A 23,380-nucleotide genomic window follows, 5' to 3' on the forward strand; every position below is an offset into this window, starting at 1 on the left:
CTCACCCAGGGTCGTGTTTCCATTGTGAATTCGGGGCATGGCAGAGGCTGTAGTGTTTTAAGATAATGGTTTATTTTACACCTATATAAACCTCAATCTACACACAGAGAAAGAAAACCCACAGCATTACATCTCCAGAGAGTCTCTCTTTGCTTCTCCCACAGCTTCAGCCAGCTTGAGTCCAGATCAGCCAACCATGCTCCTCAGTCTCTGGGTTACAGCCTCTCCAGTCAGCACCCAAGATAGTTCTGACCTTTGTTCTCCTCCTCCTTCCCAGCACACCTCTTGCCAAAATCCCAAGCCTCCTGTAAAGACACTTTTCTCCGTCAGCCCTCCACCACTTTGGTAACCTGCCAATTCTCCTGCTCTGCCAGCTCCTCAGAGCTGGGGTGGGGAGGGCAGCTCTTTTGCATTGCCAATGGCCCTTAACGGCCCAGGACTCTTCTTTAAGGCTCTGCGCTTAACTAGCGTGGCCAGGATGGTTTGCATGAGCCTCCTTGTCTGGCACAGTTATGCAGCTTGCATTTTCCCTTCCTAGCCTAAATATTAGCTAGATTCCGACATTGGTTAATTTCTTAGGTTTAGGTCCCGTCCCGTCCCCCACCTTATGACAGTATATGGATTGCTAGTTTGCTCTTAGCAATTTGCTCCTTTCTCTGGCAGGAAGGCAGGATACAATACAATAAAAAATGTCTTTTTAAAAAACCAACCAACCAACCCAGCCCCAATTAAGTCTCCACCTATGTGACCTACACTATGTACCCAGAAGTTCAACAGGACACACACTTGCCCCGATTGCACTTTCTCCCCAGAAATGGAAACTTATCCCCCCCCCGTGTGTTTTAAAGGAGCCAACCCTTCTTTAAAGTTTACACACCCTGAGCAGTCTGGGCTGATGGCGCAAGGTGGGTCTGGAAGCGCGACCCTAAAGCAGGCTCTCTCGTCAGTCATTCCTATTAATGGCACATGATATTCCCCACAAAGTGTGCTTTCCTTCCTTCCCTTTAAATTTCATGCTCCGAAATATCTCTCTGTGTATGTGTGTGTAAAAAAGAGAGAGAGAGAGAGAGAAGCTGCTGAGGGGCCCGAAGGAGGCGGCTGTGGCGACGCCTTTCCTCCTGACCTCGGGCCAACAGTTGCTCGCGGGAGCGCGCGCCCCTGACGGGCACGCGCCTTCCTGAACGCCCAAGGCGAGCGCGAGCAAGTACCGTAAGCTATAACGGGGAAAGCGTGCGAAGGATGAAGGGGGTGTCTTGTGAGGGGAGGGGGCTGCGAGCCTCGCCAGCAAAGGGGGCAGGAGCAGAGCATGTTGGTCCCTTAGGGGCAGAGGAAAGGGCGCGGGGTGGGGGGCAGAGTTTGGTCGGGCTTCCTCGACGGCGCTTATTTATACATGACTACAGCTAGTGATACTTTGGTTTGATACTGCAGCTCCTCGAAGTTTAAAAAAAAAATGCATTGTTGTGTGGTGGTGAATTGTTCCTTTTTAACAGCTGGGGAGGGAGCTCCCCTCCCCACCTTCACTCCAACCCCGGTGTGTGTGTCTAATAATATTGGTTTGTGGAAAGGAATGCTTGTCTCCTATGTCCTCCTTTCAGTCTGTGGGGCTTTCTGCCTCTCCCTCAGCTCGTTTTTGAGGAGGTAGTTAAAGGGAGAAAAGAAAGAATTGGAGGCGGGGAGAGAGCTGCGTGCAACTTTTATTTCTCTTATAAAGAGCTCTGTTCTTCCTGTTCCCTCCAGCTTGTTGTGTTTATTATATGGGGTGAGGGGAAGGGGGGGGGGGAGATGGGATGGGAACTGTGGCGTCCTCCAATTACCCCCCCCCCTTCATTTCCAGCCTTTTCTCTGTTTGCATATCTTTGTAAGGATGGGTTTCAAGTTCAACCATCTGGGACTTGTCTTTTATGGCTGCAAGGAATAGGCAGTGCTCAGTTTCTAACTAAGGAGACACAACTCCTGGCTGTCAATATCTGCTCCTCCTCCCCAATCCTACTTGCGTGGCAGCTGCTTACAGTTGTTTATTGGTAAGGGAATGCACTCCCTTCTCTGTTGTTGTCATCTTTTGCTCCACAGCTGAGCCCTGGCATGGGGAGAGGGAGAGGAAAAAGATTGAGGGTTGTACTACGGGGCCATAGGGCATTCACTGGGTTTTAGTTTATGTTACTGGGACATTAGGAGGAAACAGGCCAGACCCTTTTAACAAACTGCCTACAGCCACCCCTCTTCCCCTTAATGGAAAGGAGGGGAGAGTGGAGGAGCAACACTGTTGGTTTTGAAACAGGCGTTTTGTATCCTACTTGCCTCTCTGTTGGGAAACAGGCAGTGACATCCTGAAATCTGAAACCATCGCAGCCAGGAGTACAAAAATAAAGTGCCATAAGAGTAGACCTGCAAACTGTGACTTGACACTTTCTGTTAACTAATGCAGAACAGTTGTCTGCTTTTAAATCTGCCAGGATTGTAGCCTATGCTTTGTAATATATTCTGTAGAACTTTATAGTGGTATAGCATGCTTTCCAGTTATCTAAATAAGCCTGTGAAGCTGAGAAACAGTACTTGCCCAAGACCATTTGGTGATTATTAATAGCTAAATGGACATGCAACTCCTTCCAAACTTAAAAGCCTGCCTGCTATCTCACACTGGCAGTTGGTGCTCACTTGTGTAGAAGTCAGTGGGCCAGGAAGAGTATGCTTTCTTGAAATAACTAGGGTTCTTCACAACTTTCCTTTGCTCATGGGCTTCCAAGGTAACTGGGATTTCAGGAGAGTGTGATCAAACTCAGGTGACACTTGGGTATGCAGTGCAACATTAAAGGGCATATAATTTCTTAGCTGAACTGTATTTTTGAAATGCCACATACCTTTGACACACAGAAACAATGCAGGAAGGAAGAGCAAAGCAGGTAAGAGGTTAAATCTGATTATATAGGCTTTCCAGCTACCTCAATGGTTGGTCTAATGCTTAGAGCAGAGGTGGATACCTTTTCCAGTATTCCCTCATGGATAGTCACCTGGGGGCTGCTTGTAGGGCATGTAGGGCATGTAGGGCACCCCCAGAGGCAAATGGGGGTATAGCACCAGATGTGACTCTTCCCTTTGTAGAGTAGGCTACATTCCAACTATGTAGAAGTTTCTACACACCTACACACCCACACAAATCTCTCCATCCATGCAAGCAAGAGACATTGTTATGGTTGAAGGATGCATTTCAGCCAGGCAACAGCACTTGAGATGAGCTTAGAGCAGGACTGGTGAAGGGCAGGGTCTAGGAGATTCCTGAGAGTCAAATAGAGAGGTCTGGAGGGCCATATCCAGTCCCCACACCTGCTCCCCTTAGGGTTAGGCATGGTTCTTTTTCTGTGAATTCTTGTTCATACTTCCCTGTCCAATCTTGGGGAGGGGGCCCTCTTCTGTAGCCACTCTGTTTCTGGGTACCAACATTGTCACAGAGCAGGAAGGAGTGGAACTGATAGGGCTACCTTGCTATGCTCTGCTTGGAAAGTTAGCTGCTTCGGCAGTCTTGTAGCACAGGTACATCAGGGGATGACAATTTAAGCTCTGTTTCTCTTGACTCTGCTCTCCCTTATTGATGCTTGGTCCAGACTTCCAGTGCTTGTCAAGCTTTCCGCTGTACTTAGAGGAATTCTAATTCCTAACCAGTGTTAGAAACTGAGATGTGAAAGCTAGGAGCTAAATAGCACCTTAAACCTAGGTTATGGGTGCAACAGCAGAATGTCTAGGTGCACTTTTTTATAACAAAAATACAAAGCTGAAAATGAATGAACTGCAGCTAAAATATGTTCATTTTTCACGTGGTCTAGTCCTTCCCCTGCTCACCCCCCTAATATTCTTAAGAGGGTCTCTTCTCCAGCCTTTAGAGCAGGGGTAGGCAACCTAAGGCCCATGGGCTGGATGCGGCCCAATTGCCTTCTCAATCCGGCCCACAGACAGTCCAAGAATCAGTGTGTTTTTACATGAGTAGAATGTGTGCTTTTATTTAAAATGCATCTCTGGGTTATTTGTGGGGCATAGGAATTTGTTCACCCCCCCCAAAAAAAAATAGTCCAGCCCACCACATGGTCTGAGGGACGGTAGACCAGCCCACAGCTGAAAAAGGTTGCTGACCCCTGCTTTAGAGAGTAGCTGGAAGTGGGGAGACAGAAAAAGGTCCTCCTTTCCTTCCACTCTGCAGTTTTAATCTGAAATCTTAGGCACAGTACTGTGCCCAGAGCTCAGAAACTGCTCACACTAATGAAATACCCTGTCACAAAATGACAAAATGTGCCTAGAACAATGGGAGTTTTGAACACTGCTCCTAACAATTTATATGTGTGTTTTCTCACATTCAGGCTTTCTCCTTTCTCTTCCCCTTGCTCTGTTCTTTTCTCCAATATCTGATTTATATGGTTAGGTCCTTGGTAGCAGGCACCTATCAATTTTTTTTATTTTTATTTTTTTAAAAATGGTATTTATTCAAAGTTTCAAAAATACATAAGTATGAAAAAAAGAACAAAAAAGTACAACAGAAAAAAATATATATATAAAAAAGTACAAAAAGAAAAAACAAGAAAAAAGAATACAAATCCCATATTGCATCTTTTCATTTGCTTGTTTCTTGGACCTCCTCACACCTCCCTTTTTGTATTCTAGCTTAATTCGTTGTTTCAGCAAATTCTTCCCATATTTCTCAATTTTTGTTTAAATAATTTATCTTAACAGTCTATCTTATTTATTAACTCAACATATCCTTTCCATCTTTTGCTATATTCTATTATTCAATTTACATTAATTTCTTTAACCTTATCTTGCCTTAAAAACCTTAAAATTCAAATTTTAAGCCGTATTTCTACATAACTCCTTAAATCCTTTTTACTAAAGCCAATTGGTTCCATTCCAGCATAATCCCTGATATTTCATTAGTGTTACACTAATTCCAAAAATAGAAAGAATTTTTTCTTTTTATAGACTTTTTCTTTTTCTCTAGTTTTTATCCAACGTCCCTTCTTCCTGGTTTCGGGTTATGTCAGTCCTTTCTGACCATTGCATCCAGTCCAGCAATCTGGTGATCTTATGTCCGAGGCCCTTAAGTCTCTTCTATGCCCCTTCTGCAGATTTTCTTGTTCTTGTTTGTGCTCACGCTCTTCTTTGTCTTTTGTTGGTTTCTTTCGTAGTTTCTTTCCTTTCTCCTTGGGGAGTGGGTCTCCGGGGAATTCCAACCGGTAATAATCTCCATTTTCCTTCATCAAGCTAGCCCATTCCCCGCAGTCCCACTCCCCGTCATCATCATTGTAATCCAAAAAGTAGTTATCCAAAAGATAATTGTCAACCTGTTTCATAGTCCCACCAGAATTAAGAGCTTCCTTGACTCCAGACACTTCCAGCCACACTCCAAGTTCAGTCTTCCAAAGCAGCGGCTTTTGCTCCTGCAGGACTTTGGGTCTCACCATTTGTGTTGCTTGGGGTGCAGTCGCAACCTCTTCCGTCTTCATCTGCCCTTGGACTTGCCCTGTCGAACCAGTTTCCTGAATTGGTCTCTGTATAGTTTCTTTATCCTTGTTTCCTGTTAAATCATATTCACTGGCTACAGCAGTCATCAAGTCCAACTTTTCATTCATCAAGTTCATCTTCTCATGCAACTGCTCCAGCAATGCATTTGTCCTGCCAAGGGCAGACACCAAAACTTCCTCCCAGCACATTTCTGTTCAAGGTCGAACGACTGGTCCCACGATCTCAATCTCGCAGCTGTGAAGTCTCCGAGTAAACTGCAACAGCAAACTGACAGGCTCCCTCTAGGGGACACAATTTCTATTTGTATCCATCTTTAAAAACGTATCCAACAAAGGAAAATTACTTTCGATTTTCAAATACTTTGTTTCTTTAAAATGCAGAAAGCAGCGTTGAAGTTAATTTGTTTCTCTTTTTTTGACTATCTGTCAAAGTGCTCCACTTTTAATCAATGGACGTCTCCAATGATTTCTGTCCTGACACCCCGTTCCCAGGTTTGGGACGATGGAAACTTATATTCCTTTACTCTCTCTCCTGCAGGCTTAAACAGTCAAATTCCCCCCCTCCTTTTCTCCTGCTTCCAAGGGGGTTTTATTGGTTGTAGATGCAGGAAATTTCAATCTTTAAGACAACTTTCCAGGCTATTAGATTGCAAGGTTTTTGCTTCAGTCTGTTTACAAAAAGCGGAAGGCGGACTTCCTGTTTAAACCTTCCCGCTTCGGTGCCTAATTCACAAATTTCTTAATCCAATTTTCCGTTTTTACTCACGGGTACTTTGTTTAGAGTCCAATTGTCATCAGGAAAAAGTCAGTGCTCTCCGGCGATGGCTGTGCGGCTTCCCTACGTGAAAGTAGCAATCGGTTCGCTGCACCGCGCTGCTCACCCCACTTCGCTCCGGAGCCCCAAAAAGGGGGTTTCCCTGTGAGTAGGGGAGGCGCTCTTGATGCTCTGCCGAACCCCACGTTCCCAGGCTCCTCCGCCTGGGATTTCTAGCGGGTCCCCGCCTTTGCCACAGCGGGAGGACCCAATTTCCACGGAGCCCGTTCCTCCGGTCGGAGGAACTCCGCCATTCGCCGATGGCGCTAACCCGGAAGTCGGCACCTATCAATTTTTGTTTGTGATGTAAGATGCCATGTACATTGATTGTGCTATATGAGCAATAGTAATGTAACCACTGTGGTGACTTTTGTCCTTAATGTTAAGTATCTTATTGCAATCTTTCTATAAAGATCTCTGTTCTCTGATTACAAACGACTTCAGATTGAATCACTGCCTACCAATGAAAGGAGGGCCAAGAAGCAGGGCATCAGATGCTGTTGTTAAGGCATGGGCAGGTTCATACAGTTCATACAAGGATTCTTTCAAACTACCTGGTCACAAAAACCATTTAAGGCTTTATAGAGTAAAACCAGCAGTTCTGAGTGGGTCTAGAAATGCAGTGTTAACCAGTGGAACTGCTATGTAATAGTCTTAAATAAATAATATAGGGCTTGACTTTTGATTGGCAATCATCTTGGTGTTAGGTGTAGCAACCTTAAAATCGAACAGAGAGGAAACTGATATACTTATACTATACTCAGTTATTTACTGTCGCTTTGGGTAGTTCTACCTTAGCAATGATAAAGAGTTCTCCTTAAGAGAAGAAACAAGTTGGAAATTTGTTTGTGCAACTACAGTCTTTCTACTTCCTATGTTGTCTTATCACTGGAACTATTGGGCATTACATGTATTGCAGCTCTGGAATGAGCTGACCCACGTTGAATATTTTCTAAAAATTCCCTGAGCAAAACACTTTAGCTTGTGTCCAGGTCTGTGGATTCCCCCACCCCCACCCCGCAATCAGAGTGTTGCTTCCTTAATTTCTTGACATCCTTTTACCACCTGTGAATTTATCTGCACAAAGCAACTTTGGCCTTGGTTATGTTATATGTGCTTGGTACATCCAGACTTGATTACTGTAATATACTCTACATGGGGCTGCCTGCAAGAACATAGATTGCTGCCTTGAACCATGCCGAGATATGGTCTACTTCGCCCAGTATTTTCTATTCTGATTTGCAGTGCTGTCTGGGATCTTAGCAAAGTGTTTTCACATAGCATGCATCATCATCATTATTTTTCTGGAGATGTCAGGGACTGAATCCTGAAACCTTCTATATGCAAAGTGTGTGCCGTACCACTGTGCTGTGGTCTATTCCTATAGAAGCCAAAAGTTTATTTGTTAGCAGGTATCTAATTAGTAAAGGAAGTATCTGTTCTTTTCTTGTACATAGCAAGTGGATTATCTAACAAGGGGGCAGCCGCACCCTACATAACTGATCACAAGACATGCACACCATTTGAATGGCAATGCCCATCAACTTGGGCCCCCTTTCAAATATTGTATTGGGGGGGGGGGATGAAGGGACCTCAGCCCCAGAAATCTTCACAAAGTGGTTCAAATCTTTCTACGAGCCAACTCTCTCAGAAAGGAAAGTATACTTACTGATTATTTGTGTATGCTAACATAAGAAATCCACTGTGAATGGATGCCACATTAAAAATGGTGACATGTTAAATGGCATGTCTAGAGAGTTTGACTACTAACTAGAAGTTTCAGTTCCAATTTGGGCAGCAAACCTAACCACATGTTAACACATTTGACTAGGTATATAGCCAAACTCGCAGTGCCCAGGCGATGGTAAGAGAGCCAGCATACAGTGACTAATTATTATAGCAAAGAACCTGAAATTATCCAAAGGTTTATGTGATTAGAACATTCTTGGCCACTGTTGCTTTGCCAAAATGGAAGCCAAAAACTGGTTTTACAGGATGATTTTGTGCAGTGTATTATCCTTTGAGCAAACAGTGTAAGGTTTTGTTTGTTTTTCAAATCAGAAAAATAGTACCAGTAATTCTTGATGAATTCAAACTATTTATTTCTTGACTATATATTTCTCCATTTATCTGCTTTGTCTCTACTAAGTCAAAGTGCTTTCTCTCCTAATCTAGGATGCAGTCCTGACCCAGCTTACCTGGAAGTAAGCCCCATTTAATTCAGTTGGACTTACCGTATTTTTTGCCCTATAGGACGCACTTTTTCCCCTCCAAAAATGAAGGGGAAATGTGTGTGCGTCCTATGGGGCGAATGCAGGCTTTCGCTGAAGCCTGGAGAGCCAGGAAGCTATCCGCAAGCCTTGCAAGCCCGGTGGGAGTTCCCGCAGGCTCGCAAGGCTTGCGGGCAGCAGCCTGCAGCCCGAAGCATGGGGCGCCCTCCGGAGGGTGCCCCGTGCTTCGCGCAGGTGTCTGCAAGCCTTGCGAGCCCGGCGGGAGTTCCCACAGGCTCGCAAGGCTTGCGGGCAGCAGCCTGCAGCCCACAAGCTCGGGGGACAGGGGGGAGGCGCAGCGCCACCATCCCGCTGTTCCCCGACCTGGTTTGGAGGCTGCCAGCCCCACAAGCTCGGGGGACAGATATCCGCAAGCCTGGGGAGACCGGCGGGACTTCCCGCCAGGCTCCCAAGGCTTGCGGATAGCAGTCTGTTCTGGGGGCTGGGGTCGGGGGAGGCTCGGGCATCCCCCACCCCAGCCCCGCACCTGGGGGAAAAATAAATTCCCCCCCTTTATTTCCCCCCAAAAAACTAGATGCGTCCTATGGGCCGGTGCGTCCTATAGGGCGAAAAATACGGTACTTCTGAGTTAGATATGGTTAGGACTGTCCTGTCCTTGCACCTTGTCTGTTCAATATTTCTTAATTCTGTTCCCTCTTTGAGTCCCCTTTCACACATTTCTTGATTACTGCATTGGACTTTCACTGTCAAAATCTCCTCTATTTCTTTTTCTTTCTGAAAAATATAATTTTAATTTTTTGTTATGACAATAAACTATAATAATATTTAACAAACTTTGGAGTGCTGCTGTTCTTGTCACATTACCCATTTTCCTCTTTGAGTTTGTACTTGTGTTGCAAATAATAGAATCATCATCAAAACATTAATGAATCTGTGGAGGCACGCCTCTCTGTAGTAACTTCTCTACTTCCGCAGGCTCAAATAATAAGAATTGTTTCCATTGTTGTAGAACTGTCTTTAATGTTTGGCTCCTGGACAGAGTTGTTTTTATTTTATTTAATCAATGAGAGAAGTTTCAGTAAAGCCAGAGTAAGTCTACAGATCTGAGACTCACAGTGCATCATGGTGCATGAGTTAACTTGTATCATAAAACCCTTAGATAACCAGTTTGAACCTAGCAACATTTTGGTCATTTCTGGAAGTTCTAGCATTCTAGTATGTTCCATCAACCATCTTTGTTTTCCTGACTTTCTCTTCCTGTATTCAGGTCAGGACTGTGACACTCTGGAGAAATCTTTTTGACATGGGTACGCCTTCCAGCTAACCCAGGGATGAAAAGAAAAACAGAAGAGTATTCATGGAAGCCAGTACTACAGAGCAAATCTTCTCCATGTGACCGATTCAAGCATGCCTGCTGCATCTGCAGGGGGTTTCTTTATGTTTATGGTGGACGGCAAAATACTAGCTTGAATGATTTCTGGCGATACAAGATAGGTAAGTTTTCCTGTTCACCAAATAATAATAATAATAATAATAATAATAATAATAATAATAATAATAATAATTTTAATAATAATAAAAAGTTTTATTTGTATCCTACCCATTTGACTGGGTTGCTCCAACAAATTATAAAAACACAGTAAAACATCAAACATTAAAAACTTTCCTAACTAGAGCTGCCTTCAGATGTTGTCTAAAAGTAATATATTGTAGTTACATGTATCATTATGCCACTGACTAAACCAAATCTACATGCTGTATTCACACAAACCTGTTTTTCTTCTGGTGGTAACAATTATCCCGAGACAACCTGATGAAATTTCCACCAGATTCTTTCTATAGCAGATTCCTGCCCCCCCCCAAATCCAAGTAAACAAAGTAAGATTAATGAATAAACTTTATCACCCTAACAAGATTACAATAATAATAATGATCGTTATGTGGATTCTTCATTCAAGCCCACCTTCATGGAAAGCTAACACAAACCTTTTCCACATATGAAAATAAAAATAATGTAGAAGTATTATGATGACTACCTGAGGCACTTGCAGGCAAATGTTTTTGTTTTTCTGGTAAACCATACCCTTGGTTTCCTGTGTTGATAAGGAAAAGTGAACATACCTGTTCAGAAACCATTGCTGTTTCTCTTCCGTGATCCAGTGCAACAGCTTTTATGTCATTACCATTTCAGAAACTAGGAGAATGCTGAGTTTATATCAAGTCACAGGGTACTAGGCCATGGGATAAATACGGGGTTTAATTACACATTACACATTATCAAAAATCAAGCTGCTGCCAAAATGTCATATGTCCAGTCCACGCTGCCTCTATAACATATAGTAAAATACATGCATTTCCTTGCTGCTGTTCTACATCAGCTGACACTGGAGGGGCAGGAAGTGTCACTGCATTCTCATGCTAAGCAAGTTAAACTACGGTTATGGAGGGAAGGGATGAAACTTGGTACCGGTAAGTGGTGACTGTTTTTGGTGGCAGCCCATATTTCTGATGTGCATTTTCTGCCTCAGCCATGTGTTTTGTCTGTGGCCAGCAACTGTTTGAGAGAGACTCAATAAAATGCAAACGGAGATTGCATTTGTCCAATAACATGCACCCTTTTTAATAGACAAGTCTTGTTGGAGACTAGTGCAAGCAGATGAAGCCAGTATTTTCCAGCGCTGCAGACTGGCCATTGTGAAACTTATGCATAGAGCTGAAGCTCTTGCCTTGTTTTCTAATACACAGGGACCCATAGGTATCCACCTCAATGCATCACAGAGGATGACAGTCCATGTTTTACTTGCTTAATCTCTGTGGAATTTTAACAGAGCTTGATATAAATAACTGCTCCATGTTGGGAGAAAGACAGGTTAGGTGATTTCATGGGTCCCTTTCACACCTTGACAATCTTTATCAAAACACTTTCTAGAGAATAATGAATGGGAGAGGCTGGAAAACTCAGAAGATGGCCCTGAAGAACTGGAGGAGCACACAATGGTGGATTATCAGGCAAGTTTGAATTGATTTGTTGTTGTTGTTGTTTAGTCATTTAGTCGTGTCCGACTCTTCGTGACCCCATGGACCAGAGCACGCCAGGCACTCCTGTCTTCCACTGCCTCCCGCAGTTTGGTCAGACTCATGTTTGTAGCTTCGAGAACACTGTCCAACCATCTCGTCCTCTGTTGTCCCCTTCTTCTTGTGCCCTCCATCTTTCCCAACATCAGGGTCTTTTCCAGGGAGTCTTCTCTTCTCATGAGGTGGCCAAAGTATTGGAGCCTCAGCTTCAGGATCTGTCCTTCCAGTGAGCACTCAGGGCTGATTTCCTTAAGAATGGATAGGTTTGATCTTCTTGCAGTCCATGGGACTCTCAAGAGTCTCCTCCAGCACCATAATTCAAAAGCATCAATTCTTCGGCCATCAGCCTTCTTTATGGTTTGAATTGGTTTAGTCCTGTACAATACAATAACTAGTTCTTCTTTGCTACTGTGGACTCAGCTATACAGCTGCAAATATAATGTTTAAAGTGTATTTTAAGTGCATTATACAAATGTGACACTAGATGGTGAGCTTATGGCAAATTCAATATATTTTTCAAAACACTTCTTAAAAAAGCATTTCCACAGCGTTTTTTATATGTGTCTAGATTCCACCTGTCATTTCCCCATTATAGTCTGTGTGGCTGGTGCTGTTCTGTAGTTTAGTTTCCTGGTAGGCTCAGACTTCTGCTTCAGGGTAAGAATCTCTATTCTCTTCTTCCTGCAGCAGCAAAAATATCCACCCCCCACCCCCGAGAAACTGCTGGGTATGTGTAACACTTGTATTCCTACAGGTCAGGTAACTGTTGTTAGCAGAAAGAACTCTAGAAGGGGAGGGAACAGCCCTTCTTTCCTAGAGAGGTTCTGCTACTGTGTTCTTTGAGGGCCTCCTTTCACTGATCACATTTTTGAGACATAAACCTATAAATACAAAGTGTGATTGAACAAACACACACTTGCAAACATATGTATGGTTGCTGTTTTTCTTTAACTAAATTAGTGAGTGGGTAGCGTTATTATTGGAGTAAGATGATAGTTTGCTGTTCTCCTTTTAGGTGAAATAAGGTGAACAAGCATTTGGTTTGCTGTTCTCCTTTTAGGTGAAATAAGGAACAGAGTACCATGGTTTTTTTGCAGGTGGCTTTTTTTGGCATATTGTTCTCTGTTAGTGACAAGGTTGTTTCGTTGAGAGGGAATGACAATGAAACAGCCAGTCAGCTGTAGGAGGACATTCCTTTCAGTAACGTTATTCAATTTATTTTTACCTACTAGGGTTGATTTAAATATTAGAAACCTTACAGCTGGCCTATGTGGAAGCTGTCAAAAAGCACATCTATGTGGTGCTCTGGCTGGCAAGCAGACACTTTAAAAACATCTTATCTTGTGTGTCAGCTTAGTATGTGCAGCATCTGCCATGTTCCTCAGTTATCTTTGTGACTGCTGACACTACCCATTTTAAATGTTACACCTGATGCGTTTCTGCAGCCTCTGTGGAGGTAACATAACATTTCAAATCAGCCCCAAGTATATGTCCCACAAATCAATTTGCACAGCCCCCTTAAAAGATGTGCCTCGAAATTATTATTTGTTCAGTAGACATTATAGATACCCCCGACAATAGTGTATTTAAAATATTTTTGTCATTCCTACAGGCCAAGCATGAGGAAACTCACATTTGGGCCACTCTATCTGGCACTTACTTAGTCATGCTGGCCATATGACCCGGAAGCTGTACGCCGGCTCCCTCGGCCAATAAAGCGAGATGAGCGCCGTAACCCCAGAGTTGGTCACGACTGGACCTAATGGTCAGGGGTCCCCTTACCTTTTTTATCTGGCACTTAAACTCTCTTAGCCCTCTCCCCTCACTGGCACTGCTCCGTGCCCTGTCTTTCTTTTCCCCATGATAATGCCTCTTGCTTGCCTGGCATTTTGCATTACAGGAATGTAGCCCTCCTGTCAAATCCATTGCCCCACTGGCTTTGCCCTCTCATCACCACTGGCATGTGGTCCCCAAAAGCTGCACACGAGGGAATGTAGCCTTGGGCTGAAAAGGGTTCTCCACTCCGGCTGTAGGCTTTAACACCTTGCAGAAAGGTTCATTGTCAACAAATATTGTAATAAATGTTCTGTGACCACAGTATTATCCCCCTGAAGTGGCTATTGGGATCTGCCTTAGTAAGCAAGCCTTTTGGATTTAATTCTGTGTGTTCAATATTTAAGTGTGCTTGCAATCATAAAAGTTGGCATAGCCCATTCTGCGCCTCTCTCCATTGAAACATACAACATTCACTTCTGAGGATTCATTGCAGGCCGGACTGGAGTATGGTTTTAGCTTCTTTTGGGGGGGGGTATGTATGTGTAGAGCATGGTGCATGGGACCATTACTCCTTCCATATGTCTGTTGCTGGAGTGCAGCTTAGATTGTGATTTGAAATTTACAATGAATTCACTTGATTGCATTTGACTTTGGAAGATACAAGTATGTTTTACAAGAAAATCATTATTTTACTTTCAGGGTATCCTTTATATCTTTGGTGGAATGGTGGATTCTGCTTTCACACTGAGAAAGAATCCTCTCTGGATGTATGACACTGGTATGGAACTAGACAAGCAACATCTTTAAACAGGATTGCATATAGATTTGATAACTACGTAGGTAGGGCAGCCTGTTTGGGTGGAGTAGACAGGTGAGAATCTTTTGACATGCCTTGTTTGCCATTATATCTGCCTGAGCTTGCTTGAAGCATCAGATTTCCAGTCAAGTTCCAGTAAGATCAATATTCAATCCATTTGAACTATAGAATGTTTTAACATTTCAAGTAAATGTATCTATAGAAAAAGAAACACCAGGCTATTTAACAAGAAGCTTTCCCCGTGTCTCATTCACTATAGGATTATTCACAGCAAAACTACCCAGCAAAAATACAGGAGTAGGAGGAGGTTGAGAAATCCACTTAACTACCTTTGTGTTGGAATCAATGTTTCACTAAACACAAATTTAGTAATTCAGCTATATATTTGTGACAGAACACTGAGTATTAGGGCCAGGGCAGTCCTAGCATTCTTTCATTTGTTGATCATGTCTTTTCTGTATAGTTGGCAGGGATTCAGTTCCTGGGAACCATGAATTGCAGCCAGAAGCCTCAAGCCAATTTAATGGCATACTAATACCTTTCAAACATTACAGAAGAGATATAGTTGGCTTGTGGCTGAGAACCAGGGGTCTGCTCTTTTGCTATAGTGCATGCAAAACATTTCTTAGGTTCAGGCCTCATGAGAAAGCAAGATGAGATCTTCTGCATATTCCCAAGGATGGTGGGTGGGGACACAAAGCCTTACCAGCCAATACTATAACATCATAACAACAGTACATTCATCATCTTCTTTGGATTGGGGACAATAAAGATGGTTGTATTTTTTGACCATAGGAAGCTGAGTCTGATCAGTGGTTTGTCCCATCCAATATTGTCTATCCTGGTTCAAAGTGGCTCCCCCAGGTCTCTTTTTGCCATGATATCAGATTTTTTTAAAAAATAACTGAATATACCTAGGATTGAACCTGTAGCATTAAATATGCAAGACACTGAGGCATGGGAACTTCTTATTTTTTGCCAGTGTCACTTCTGACAAACACTGTTGAGATGCTACTTTGGAGCGATATTTATGACAGATAAAAGCTACCTTAGTTGCTGTTAAGGAGAACTGAACAACTTTCTTGGTTCCCATCTCCACAGTTCAATGGGCCTTGCATGACATTACAAATAGAGCAGGAGTACCCTCTTGTGGTTAGTATTGTAACTGATATTTTATTGAAACTGCAGATTCAGCTAAGTGGATGGAGCGCCAACTCACAGCAGGGGAGAGTGAGGTAAGAAATTTGGAAAACAGAAATGTGTGAATCATACATGAAACATGTTGCTTTGTTGATCCAACAGCTTGCTTAGGAATATGTTCTGAAAACTGTTCCAGACTGGGTTCATCCAGGGAAACGCAGCAGCAGAGTAATTTTATGCTGTTGGTATCACTTTTTCACTGTAAGGGGAGAGATACTTATTTCCTCTATATTCTTAAATCATCTATATAGCATGTATATTTTTGGATCTTAAAATAGGAGTGATGTATCACTTGGCCTTTGTCAATACAGGGAAGGAAGAAATTTCCAGCAGCTTTCATCCCCTGCAGCCTCTGGCACCCTTCAAAATCTGCTTTGAAGGGTCCCCCAGCACACTGGAGCATATTACAGTGGTACCTCGATGCTTCAGGTTACAGACTCCGCTAACCCAGAAATAGTACCTCAGGTTAAGAACTTTGCTTCAGGATGAGAACAGAAATCGTGCTGCGGCGGCAGCGGGAGGCCTCATTAGCTAAAGTGGTACCTCAGGTTAAGAACAGTTTCAGGTTAAGAACGAACCTCCGGAGCGAATTAAGTTGTTAACCCGAGGTACCACTGTACTGGGGGGGGGGGACAGCTGGAAATGGCTTCCTTCCCCATTCTACTGACTTTACTGCCAGCTGAGCAACACAGCTGGACACAACTCATGAGTGTTTCTTTGGTTATAATATGTAGCACATTTATAACTGCTCTCTATACCAAATTACTTATGGTTTATTAATTATAGATTATGAGCTGCCCAGATAATGTTAAAGGGTAGCTATATAATTTTTCATTAATAAATACCAGGGTTTCTTCATGTATATAGGTACTAAAGAATATTTTGGTGAAAACCAGGCATACCATTTGGAAGCATGCGGCACTAGGGAAGTGTAGGCTGCCACACTTCATGAAGACAAGCACACACAACCAAGAGCTTAGGTTCAGGCAGCTCTTAACATCAAGGATCAAGGTCTTGTGTGGTGGGGGCAGCCTGTACTTGTTCCTTCAAGTTTTGAACTACCTTCCCTCCTAAGCAGCAGTAGTAGTGATGCAAGGGGCTTAGTCAAAGGGTGAACAGAGGCAGCCTTGCCTTTCCAACTTTTTTTCCTGTGAAACTGTACCAGAGCTTTATTTCTATGTTGTAAAGAGCTTCCAGGCTGCTTTCATCCTCCATCAGACACACTTCGTCCTAACCAACTTTGCAAACAGTGCTGTATTATCACTTTTTTCAGGGGGAAAAGCACTTTGAAGACTCACTATTCAAACAAACCTGAAGTGTTCCGAGGGTTGGTGCTTCTGGTGAATTACCTTAGCCACAGCCTCAACTATAATGTAATTGCCACTTTTAACATGAAGGTTCCCCCCCCTTCTCTCTCCCTCCCCTGTCAACTATTCGCTAATCCATCCTTTTCTGAGCGGGGTTTATTTTCCAAGATGATGCCCTTCTCTATAGTTAGGATGGTTTCTTCTGGTGGAAACATTGCGTGGACACAATACATTTCTTGCACTTCATTGCACTAGCTATTTATTATTAGAAATGCTCCTACTGCTCATTCTGGACTTGAATTTTCTGTTACCTAATTTTTATAGTAGTAGGTGATTCTGGAGTAGAGTGACCATGTAACTAACTCTGCCTTCCATTGTAGAAATGTTTGGAAAGTATGCCCTTTCCAGAGGCAACACCATGCTTGCTTATGCAGTGCAATGGAATATGAGTAACTCTCATGGCTGTTCATTGCTTTTTTTCTACTCCTTCAACTGAGAACAAGCCCCTGTCCCATACCCATCAAGTGGTTGTACGAACTGAAATGCTCAGTGGTACCTCAGGTTAAGAACATAATTCGTTCTGGAGGTCCGTTCTTAACCTGAAGCACTTTAGCTAATGGGGCCTCCCGCTGCTGCTGCACGATTTCTGTTCTCATCGTGAAGCAAAGTTCTTAACCTGAGTACCATTTCTGGGTTAGAGGTGTCTGTAACCTGAAGTGTCTGTAACCTGAAGCATCTGTAATCTGAGGTACCACTGTACTGATGTTCATAAAGGTGTCAGTTACTGGTGTTTTACAAGGCCAGTGTGAATGCATTTTTAAGTGGAAGCAGTAAGGAGGGTGTCTGCTTGGATAGATGTGATGGCAACAACTGTTAATGGTAGTTATTTCATTACTATCCTCTCTGCAGGGAACGGCTCCAGTTAATCGGAAGGGCCACAGTGCTGTCGTCTACAAAGGAATCATGTACATGTATGGCGGATACGTTGACCTTAAGGGTGCTTCTCAAGAATTCTGGACTTTATGTCTAAGTAAGTAAGTTGAGCTTTCTCTGTAGGCATGTTACTGCAACCCAGCAGTGAGGAACCTCTGGCTTGTGTCCTTATTAGGCTTATCAGGCATCCTCCTTGGGCTGTGGTGTGATTTGGCCCAAACTGCAGCCATCGCTTGGTGTCATAAGGCATCAGCCATGGGACAGACAGGTAAACCTGCAGGGCCATCTTGAAAATGAATAATTGGTAGTGCACTCTATGTGCACTTCCAATTGTTGCTTTCCAGCTGCTGGTAGAATTTTGCACTTTTTCTGTCACCCTACCCACCTGTCAAAGTGGTATTTTGTGTGTGTGTTTCAAATTTAGCAACCACCCAATTAGTTAGAAAGGAAACAGCTAGAAATTCCTTTGATTCTTTGCAGCCACAGCTTGAATTTAAGAGTGTACTTTGGGTTCTTCCTTTGAAACTCAATCCCCTGATGTCATGTGACTGGCAGGTGGACAGTTCTGTCAAAGTGGCCACCAGTGGGTAGGGGAATTTTGGATCCTGCTCCCTATCCCTACTGAAGTGGCTGGTGGTTATGATACAAAACCCTTTTGAAACATCTAGAATGAAAATGCAATCCTGTAGCTGGCTTCGGCTCCATGTTTATCTGGGTATTGAATTAAACCAGGAATGGAGGAACTTCAAGCTTATGGACCAAATATGACCTTTCAAGCCTCTCTACCTGGTCCTCTAGATTCTTCCCAGGCCACACCTCTAAGAGCCCTGTTCCACGCATGCCCACCTCAAATGCTTATGCCTGTCTGGAATGTGTAACGGCAACAGGATGTCATTTGCATGCCTTGAAGGAGGATGGCGTATATGTAGGAACCTCTTAACTTTGTATTCCTGTTGTAAAGGCACTTGTGAAGGAGTGCTTTGCAGGATTAAACCCTCCTGCTCTCCATTGAGAAAGGGGACAAGACACAATTTCTTCCCCTGCTCTCCTCCGAACCGTATGTTTAGTTAGGTTTTTGCAAACCCTTATTAAACATCAGCTCACTACCTGAAATGATTTGGATCTGGGGAACTGTGCGCAGCCTTTAGTCACATCTGTTGATTTTTGTCTCTGGTCCTACCCTACTGGCATGCAAGCCCCAGAAGAGAATGTAGATGTTGGGCTGGAAAAGGTTCCCTGCCCCTATGTTGAAACAGAAATGTACTGTGATCTTCTTCCTTCAGATAAAAAACAGTGGACACCAGCTGTATCTTACGGTGGTAGCCCAGGCCCTCGACATGGCCACTCAGCTGTGGTTCATGGCAACAACATGTACTTGTTTGGAGGGCTGATGGGTCTGAGTGAACAAAAGGACTTCTGGAAGTGGGATTTCATGGCTGCCAACTGGTCTAGTATCAGAACGAGGTAAAATCTTTTGAGAGCTATTCACCAGCAGTTTCAGCAAGCTGTAGTTTGAGAATGGAGTAGGTAAAACTACCCAAAATTAGAAAGGTTAAAAATATGTGTGTCTCGGGGAGCTAGGCAGCTATGACGGCTGCCTCTGAGGGATGTGGATTAAGCTGTATTTGTACTTTGTGGAACAGCGAGTTGGTTCCCTTTCTAACGTGGGGTAGGGAATGTGTGGTGCTCTGGATGTTGTGGGACTCTCAGCCCCATCTAGTGTGTCCAGTTCATTGGGGATGGTGGGAGTTGTAGTCTAGCAACATCCAAAGGGTCAAAAGTTTCCCACCTTTGCTTATAAGCTGTTGAACTCATGCTTTAATAATGCACATGTTCACATCATTCTAGTCACATTCTCTGTGATCTAAAGAATGCTGTTGAAAAGCAGATGGCATTTCTAATGCATTTCTTGGGCAAGGTCTCCTGTTCTGGAAGAGGCTGCCGTGGGAAGTCAGGCCCTGATATGCAGAAGTACTGGTACAAAGCGGTGATAAGGGAGGATTACATTTATATACTGAGCCACACATTTCTGTCAGAATCAGGCCGAGACTTTCTGAGGAGGTACCTTTTTAAAATTAGGGCAGTTTCACAAATGTTCGTACTTTTTAAAAGAAAGTATATTCAACTTGGGCTGACCAAGAATTATTGCATAATGATCCGTAACAGTCAATTTAGGGAGCATTATACATTCAGATACCTTCATTCAGTGCAGTTCCCTCTATATTATGTAATTAATGATGCTGTATAGTGCTGACCAAACAGAAACTAAAATCCTACCTCATTTTCATCAGCATAAACATTACTGATCTGTGTTCCTTGTTCTCTGTTGTGCTTGTATTTAGTCACGGGCCTCCTAAAGTGGTGGGACACTCAGCTTTAATATTTGAAGATTCCATGCTGCTCTTTGGCGGAGGAATTGCTAATACCAGGTCAAGCAGTATTCTGTGGAAATACCATTTTCCATCTCAGATGTGGAAACAACTGGCTAGGACAACAGAACCTTCATCCAAAGCTTTTCACTGCATGTTGGGGATTGGATATGGCTTCCAAGGGATTGCTGGTTCTTCAAGGAAGTCACTCAGCTATTTGCATCAGAAGGAAATGGGTTGTTCAAAGCTACTGGCCATCTCTAAGCAGCATGCCTGTTTCTGTGAGTATATTCACCAGGAGCCCTCATACCAAACATTCAGCAATGACGGTAGCACTGAAATTGAAATGAAAACCTTTTACCTGTCTCAGGAGGAGCCAGGATTTTGCTCACGCCCAACCACTTCAAGTTCAGAACTGAGTGTAAATGAGAAAGCATGCATATTGTCCGAGAGAGAGAGAACATCCTACCTAAACCTACCAAGAGAACAGGACTTTACAGAGGAAAATGCAAGTTTCATTGATCTGACACCTGCCTCTGTGGACATTTGTGAGTCTTCTGCCTCCATGGACATTAGTGAGTCTTCTGCTGTGCTGCTGCTTATTGGAGGTAAACCTTTGTCAAGTTCCTCTTCAATTTCATTTTGGCAAATGGAGCTAGACAAAATTTAAATAGTGCATATACACATACTAAGGAGTGAGAACAAAAATACACCCTGTTGTATTTTACCCATTTTGTCATGAAACCAAAATGTCATGTGAATATGAAGTATCTAAGTATTTGAGAATGACAGCGTTACTACTTCATGGAGCCACTCACTCAGGGAAATAAACCATGCTGCTATTTTCAATGAATTGGTTTAGGCCCGCATACTTGGATTAAGCAGGGACGCGGGTGGCACTGTGGGTTAAACCACAGAGCCTAGGACTTGCCGATCAGAAGGTCGGCGGTTCGAATCCCCATGATGGGGTGAGCTCATGATGGGGTGAGCTCCCAAGAACTTTCTTGATGTATGCAACAACAACAGCAAGAATTCTCATCGCAAAGTATTGGAAGACACAAGATCTACCCACCTTAGAAGAGTGGCAGATGAAAGTGATAGACTATATGGAATTGGCGGAAATGACTGGCAGAATCCGAGACCAGGGAGAAGAGTTGGTGGAAGAAGATTGGAAGAAGTTTAAAGACTATTTGCAGAAACATTGTAAAATTAATGAATGCTAAAATGATGTTGGATTGAAATGAAGTGGCTTTAGCAATAAGGTTAAAAAGAATATGTAAAAATGGACTGTTAATTAGATGAAAATATAAAGTTATAATATGTTAAGATATAGAATTAAGATAAATACAAAGAGGGAAAGGATTTGCTGAATTAACCATGTGAATTGGAATACAAAAAAGGGAGGTGTGAGGAGGTCAGGAAACAAGTAATTGAAATATAAGATACGAAAAGATTGATTTGTTTTTTAATTGTTTTTTATTTCCTCATGTATTTTGTATTTTTGTATTTTTTTCTTTTTCTTTTTCTTTTCTTATTCTGTAATTCTCTTTTGTCTGTAAAATTTCAATAAATATTAAAAAAAAAAGATGGGGTGAGCTCCCGTTCCTCGGTCCCTGCTCCTGCCCACCTAGCAGTTCGAAAGCACGTCAAAGTGCAAGTAGATAAATAGGTAGCGCTCTGGTGGGAAGGTAAACAGCGTTTCCGTGCACTGCTCTGGTTTGCCAGCAGCGGCTTAGTCATGCTGGCCACATGACCCAGAAGCTGTACGCTGGCTCCCTCAGCCAATAAAGCGAGATGAGCGCCGCAACCCCAGAGTCGGCCACGACTGGACCTAATGGTCAGGGGTCCCTTTACTTTTACTTGGATTAAGCAGCTTCAGTGTGAATGCAGAAAAAGCGTCCAGTAAACTTGCTGCTTGTTCCTACAGCTAATTATTTTATTTATATAGAGCAGAGCTGCTCAAATTGTGGCCCATGGTGGTCTGCAGCATGGCTCTGGATTTGTAGTTGAAGATGAAACATCAATAGTCGTGTTGATTTTTATTTTTTTAATGCCTTATATCATATTCTTACTGAATTATAATTTGAAATCTATGGCATTTGAATTGGAATACAATATAGAGAAAACAAAAGGAACAATAAAAATACAATTAAAAATCATACTGCAGCCAGCCTAGCACATTACAGTTGCTACAACAGGCACAAAAATCCTTAACCAGTCTACCAAGACTCTCAGCAACCTTCAAGTGGTCCATGAGAAAATGTTTTGGAAGCACTGCTTTAGAGGTGTACATAAGGGCATGTTTAAACCAGTGGACAACTTAGTTCTTAGCTGATTTGCCATACCACTTGAACCTACATCACCCCATCATCTCTATAGAAAGACTCATAGAAAAAGAACCAAAATTAACTTAAACCCCCTGTAGTTAAGATAAGCAGGCTTCTCCCTCAGCCAGGGAAGGGTTAATGGGCAGAGTGCACAGATGTGCATACACTCACTCCATCCTTCCCCAGTAGCTAGGCTTTGGGTGGGGGGAGGGTGTCCCCCCCCTTCTGCCAGTCTATTGGAAGATGTGATCTACTTGGAGTTTAGGTGGGGAAATGAGATAATTTCTCCCTAGCTTTTTTCAAAACCAATTGCAGAAGGGGTATGTGCATGCCACAGCTGGGGCTTTGAGCCCCACACTGGGGTATATATGTTTCTGCATTGCAAGGGGTTGGACTGCATGACCCTTGTGGTCCCTTCCAACTCTACAATTCTATGATTCTATAGTAACTGAATATTATGCTGAAAACCAATTCTGGTGCTTGTTTGGGACTATCACAGTACTTTGCTGGTCCCCAAGGAAGGATATTTTTTTGTTTGGCCATTCCCACTGGTGAATCTTGAAATCTGCTGTGCTCAATCAGAGATGGAAAATGGTCCCTTGAAGTTAACCTTTCCTGACATTTGCCAGAAAACAAGATTACAAAGTACATAGCTATTGTAAAAGCTTGCAGTATGCCTTATCAGTTTCAGAAGTGCTGCTCTTCAAATTGTCTTTAAAAGTTTAGCTGCCACTAAACAGCACATGGTGAGCTTTATAAGTGATCTTATTTTTATATTTTTAGACTTTGACATTTATTTTTTGTGATAAAACTACAATAAATTATATTACTATGTTTTTGTGATTAAACTATATAAGCATCATTTTTTGTATGTATGCTGTTTGTATCTGAGAAGCAATGCATGTTTGATGAAGGATTTAAAGTTGGATAATAATGACAAAAGCATATATTATTAAATTGTTGGCAATATGGCTGGTTATTAGTCACCATTTGAGTTAGACTTAATGTGGCACCTTACCTGTAGCAA

At 42.9% G+C, this 23,380-nt stretch overlaps 1 protein-coding gene across 2 annotated transcripts; it reads left to right on the forward strand.

Moving 5' to 3' along the window:
* The first annotated feature begins 1,076 nt into the window (after positions 1 to 1,076).
* Positions 1,077 to 23,324, forward strand: LOC310749174 (uncharacterized protein). 2 transcript variants are annotated; one of them, XM_083585751.1, is made up of 10 exons: positions 1,077 to 1,209; positions 9,817 to 10,043; positions 11,479 to 11,558; positions 14,100 to 14,178; positions 15,406 to 15,452; positions 17,634 to 17,754; positions 18,941 to 19,121; positions 20,000 to 20,994; positions 21,613 to 21,736; positions 21,785 to 23,324. In XM_083585751.1, exons 2-8 carry the CDS (start codon positions 9,881 to 9,883, stop codon positions 20,694 to 20,696), a joined length of 1,368 nt encoding a protein of 455 aa, XP_083441877.1. In that variant the 5' UTR covers positions 1,077 to 1,209; positions 9,817 to 9,880; the 3' UTR covers positions 20,697 to 20,994; positions 21,613 to 21,736; positions 21,785 to 23,324. The 2 variants fall into 2 exon arrangements, with proteins under 2 accessions (XP_083441877.1, XP_083441878.1); XM_083585752.1 differs by lacking the exon at positions 1,077 to 1,209 and adding an exon at positions 1,879 to 2,900.
* The last annotated feature ends 56 nt before the right edge of the window (positions 23,325 to 23,380 follow it).

The sequence above is a fragment of the Podarcis filfolensis genome (assembly GCF_964270895.1).
Source record: "Podarcis filfolensis genome assembly, chromosome: 1".
Lineage (NCBI taxonomy): Eukaryota > Metazoa > Chordata > Lepidosauria > Squamata > Lacertidae > Podarcis > Podarcis filfolensis.